We start from the raw sequence: 4409 nt of genomic DNA, 5'->3' as shown, positions 1-4409 counted from the left end.
TAGCCAGCCAAACACTCGCACTGTTCCGGATGAAAAAAGAAACGGATCAAGCCAGGTTTAAGGGCACACGAACGGGCCGATAAATGCATTCCTTTGTCGGGAAACTAACAAGACGCCGCAAGCACGATATGCTCTACGGAGAACTGATTCATTCGTTTAGGTTCTGTTTGGATTTACTATCTGATAACAGTTAGCTAGCTAGTGGCTCTGTTCGGCTGATACATAAGCCAGTCAGTAAGTCGACGGAAGCTGTTTTGTTGTGAGAAAAAATACCGTAAATTCTAGCTGATAAGTTCAAACGAACAGAACCAATATTTCATTATCTGATTTTGCCTAGCTAGTTGGGTAGTTATTATTATCTAAAAGTCTAGCTAACAATTAGTTAGTCTGTTATCTACGGTGGTTTAGATAAAAAGAGATAATTATTACTCGCTAGAAATACAAATGAGTGAAAGAACTATGGAGTTAGCAGGCAGGCACAAATCATTATCAAAAGCATGGCATCGGACACTACGAGTTCATGGCATCAATTGCATGCGAGTTCCACAGACAGCCCCTGAAGAAAAGAAGTTGGGATTTTCTCCATGCCATGGCCACCTTCGTCTACATCAAGCCAAAATGCCGACACGGCATAACCAGGAAGAAACCAAAATCCAAAGCGAAAGCGAAAGCGAAAGCAAAAGACACCGAAAGGGAAAGGCAGATGCAGGCGAGAATAAAGGCGGGGAATTGAATTCGAAGCAGCTGCCTGCGCCGACCAGCTTACATACTCAACCTTCTCGCCTTCGATTCCTTCCCACAATTAGCAAGAGCTCGTATTCTTCGCTTCCACTTGTCACCGAGGCCTCGCGGCGGCAACTGCAGCGGCCGCCGGCTGCTCCATGGCCTCTTCGTCCTCACCCTCCAACCCCGCGTCGCCACAGCCGCCGCCTCTGCTGCTGCCCCCGCCGGAGCCTGCATCTGCACCCGCGCCTCCACCGCCGCTGCCGGATGCCAGGCCCAGGCCGAGCCCCACCGTCGCCGATGGCGTCCGCGGCCTGCTCAGGTCCGGCAAGGCGCTCATCCGCGCCGTCTTCTTCGGGGGTAACTCCGGCCAGCCGCGCCTTCCCGTGAAGCATCAGCAGCATCACCTTCAGCAGCAGCAGCAGCAGCACCCGCATAACCCTGTATGCTATCCACCTCCCCTTCTTAGGAATCCATTCATGACCTGTGAAATTCAGTCCTACTAGTGATTAGTGACTAGCATTGGCCATCTGATGTCCATGCCACCCCACCTAACTGCTTCAAATTGTCTGTCATTTTCACATCCATGGTTTGCACCGCGCCACAGGGTTTGTTGATCAGGATCTGAACTTGACATGAGTCATATACTCATATGTCATGCTCCACCTTTTCCATGGTTGCTGTTTTCATGTGGTTTGTGCACATTTAAATAGCAGTTTCTGTAAATCCAGAACAGTTTGTGTTATGCAATTCCCATAGAAGTAGGCAAATTTTTAAATGGATTTTACTATGCTATTACTTCAGATGTTATAATTGATAAACTGCAAGCTGCATGTTTGCTCTACAGAATTATCATGGCTTTGCACATTGGTTTGTTCGAACCATGGACTGCAAGCTGCATGTATCTCTGACGTTACTGTAGGTCAGGTGAACAATATACCAACGATTGCAGTGCATCTGTTGAGTGAATTGGAAACATGCATAAGTAATTGCTTCTTACATAACTTGCACTTAACAAACAATCAAACATCATTAGTTAGTCCAAGTGGGCATTCTTTCCTCCTTGATATATGTTCTTACTTCAGAAGTGGCTCATTGCTATATTTTTTTTTACCGCAGGGTGATATCATGAAGCGCATACAAAGAGAAACATTTTCCGATGTCATGAAATTCAAGGAGAAACATGATCAGATCGAACACATCCTTTCGTTGTATAAAACTGGCAAAGGGTTTGAGTTCCTAGATCTCCCTATCCAGGTGAAAATAGCACTTGATGCTGTCGGGGCACTGTTTCTTGTCGACCGTACTGAATTCGAACAAGCAAAAGCAATCCTTGACAAGGTGGGGAGAAGAACGGGCCTCAGTTCAAGGTTCGTCTTTGAGTCAAAGACCAGGGGCAAAGACACAATTGCTGCAGAGCTCTCAACTCAGCTTGGAGCAGGTGGCCATTTGGGGAGACCTGTAGAGCTGACTAGGCTGCAGTACAGTGCTCGGATCAACAAATGGCTGTCGATGACCTTAGTCCCGTTTGGAGCCCGGTGCAACAACTTCTTGCATAGTTCAAGCATGATTCAGGTATGTGTCCCTTCTGCTGCAAGCATTGGCACAGCTGTTGCTTTCCTTGGACAAAACTGAACCATGCAGTAACTCGACTGATGAAATCGTGAAAATTGTTGTCAGAATCTAGGGATTCAAGCCTCTTTCGGCGGTCCACCTTCATTTTTCGACCATCACAACTGCGGTGCTGGTTTGAGAATCGAAGGGTCCAAATTCACCGCCTCCTTTGCTGAGCTAATCTTCGGTTCAGGAGGACTAGACAGTGGGGGCGGAGGAACTAACCGCATGACAACATTCGGGCAAGTGTCCTGCAAACCAGCCAATGATGTCAAGCTCAGTTTGTCGGGAATTTGGCAGGTCCACTCATTGTCGCCCCTGTTCAACAATCTCGGAATCCTTGCTATTCCACTAGGCAGCCTAAAACCAGAAAACCCCACCGTAAGCGGTACAGAACATACAGAATTGAGTGTGAAGTTCAACAATCAGACTGATGTCAGTGCCACTTCACACACCGTAGTGGCAGTGCACGGTGCCTCTCCCTCTGTGCAGCTACCGCAGTCGATGGCGCTGATGGTGGACTGCGAGCTGTATGAAACTCTCAGGACAGAGGGGTGGTTTCAGATGGAGGGGTCCAACCATGGACCAGTGCGCTGGGGCTTTACCTTGTCCGACATCCCAGATAATGAACTCGGGTGGGGCGTGAAGGTGAGCGGCGGCACGGCTGAAGAGAAGAGGAGGAATCAGCTGCAGCACCTAGTACTGGAAGGATTCCTCAACTTCAACGTTGGTAAGGGCGCAAGGCTGCAACCAGGACTTGTGTGTGCCAAAATGGAGGGTAAGATGACGCCAGCGCTGTTTCTGCGCTCGTCGTGGGCCATGTGATTTCATCCTTAGAGCATCGTGGTTTCGGGTTGTCAGAGCTATCTTCTACTGCGTCTTGTTTGGTCACCTGTTAACCGCTGTGACATTGTTTGTGTGATTTTCTGTCCAAGGATTATGATACTTGTTCTACAGGGCAAAAGGATCATAAATTTTTCATAATATTTTTACAGCTTTAACTAATTTTGTAATGCCCAACAAAGCGCCCCACCCACACAGCACACACCATGACACCAAGTATACAACCACAACAAAGCCTTTAAGTCTCAAATAAGTTGGGGTAATCTAGAGTTGAAACCTAGCAGAAGCAATCAAGGTTCAGGCACATGAATAACTATATTTCAAGCACTCCTATCTAAGGCTAAGTTTTTGGGTATATTCTATCATTTCAAGTCTCCTTTTATTGCCTCTACCTAAGTCAACTTCGGTCTTTCTCTGTCTCCTACTCTCCCTTCACGTTACTATCCTGGCTTAGGATTCCACTACACACCGGTGTCTCTGGAGGTCTCCATTAGACATATCCAAACCATCTCAACCGGTGTTGAACATGCTTTTCTTCAATTGATGCTACTCCTAATCTATCACGTATATCATCATTCCGAACTCGATCCTTTCTTGTATGACCGCAAATTCAACGCAACATACGTATTTCCGCAACACTTATCTGTTGAACATGTCGTCTTTTCGTAGGCCAACATTCTGCACCATACAACAAAAGCAGGTCAAATCGTCGTCCTATAAAACTTGCCTTTTAGCTTCTGTGGTACCCTTTTGTCACATAGGACATCAGATGCTTGGCGCCACTTTATCCACCCTGCTTTGATTTTATGGCTAACATCTTCATCAATATCCCCGTCTCTCTGTAGCATTGATCCTAAATATCGAAAGGTATCATTCCTAGGCACTACTTGACCTTCCAAACTAATATCTTCCTTCTTTCGAGTAGTAGTGCCGAAGTCACATCTCATATACTCAGTTTTAGTTCTACTGAGTCTAAAACCTTTGGACTCCAAAGTCTTCCGCCATAACTTCAGTCTTTGATTCACTCATGTCCGGCTTTTATCAACTAGCACTACATCGTCCGCGAAAAGCATACACCAAGGATGTCCCCTTGTACGTCCCTTGTGACCTCATACATCACTAAGGCAAACAAATAAGGGCTCCAAGTTGACCCTTGATGTAGTCCTATCCTAATCGGGAAGTCATCCGTGTCTTCATCACTTGTTCGAACACTAGTCACAATATTGTTG

General features: G+C 46.6%; 1 protein-coding gene across 1 annotated transcript; it reads left to right on the top strand.

Annotated features, from left to right (window-relative positions):
- Positions 1-798: 798 nt before the first annotated feature.
- LOC136488345 (uncharacterized) lies at positions 799-3284 on the top strand. Its single transcript, XM_066485309.1, has 3 exons — positions 799-1166; positions 1843-2298; positions 2404-3284. The coding sequence occupies exons 1-3, from the start codon at positions 882-884 to the stop codon at positions 3160-3162; spliced, it is 1500 nt and encodes a 499-aa protein (XP_066341406.1). The 5' UTR covers positions 799-881; the 3' UTR covers positions 3163-3284.
- The last annotated feature ends 1125 nt before the right edge of the window (positions 3285-4409 follow it).

This window comes from Miscanthus floridulus, chromosome 1 (assembly GCF_019320115.1).
Source record: "Miscanthus floridulus cultivar M001 chromosome 1, ASM1932011v1, whole genome shotgun sequence".
Classification (NCBI taxonomy): domain Eukaryota; kingdom Viridiplantae; phylum Streptophyta; class Magnoliopsida; order Poales; family Poaceae; genus Miscanthus; species Miscanthus floridulus.
The sequence above is the reverse complement of the archived record's forward strand: the minus strand, read 5'-3'. Positions and strand labels throughout refer to the sequence as shown.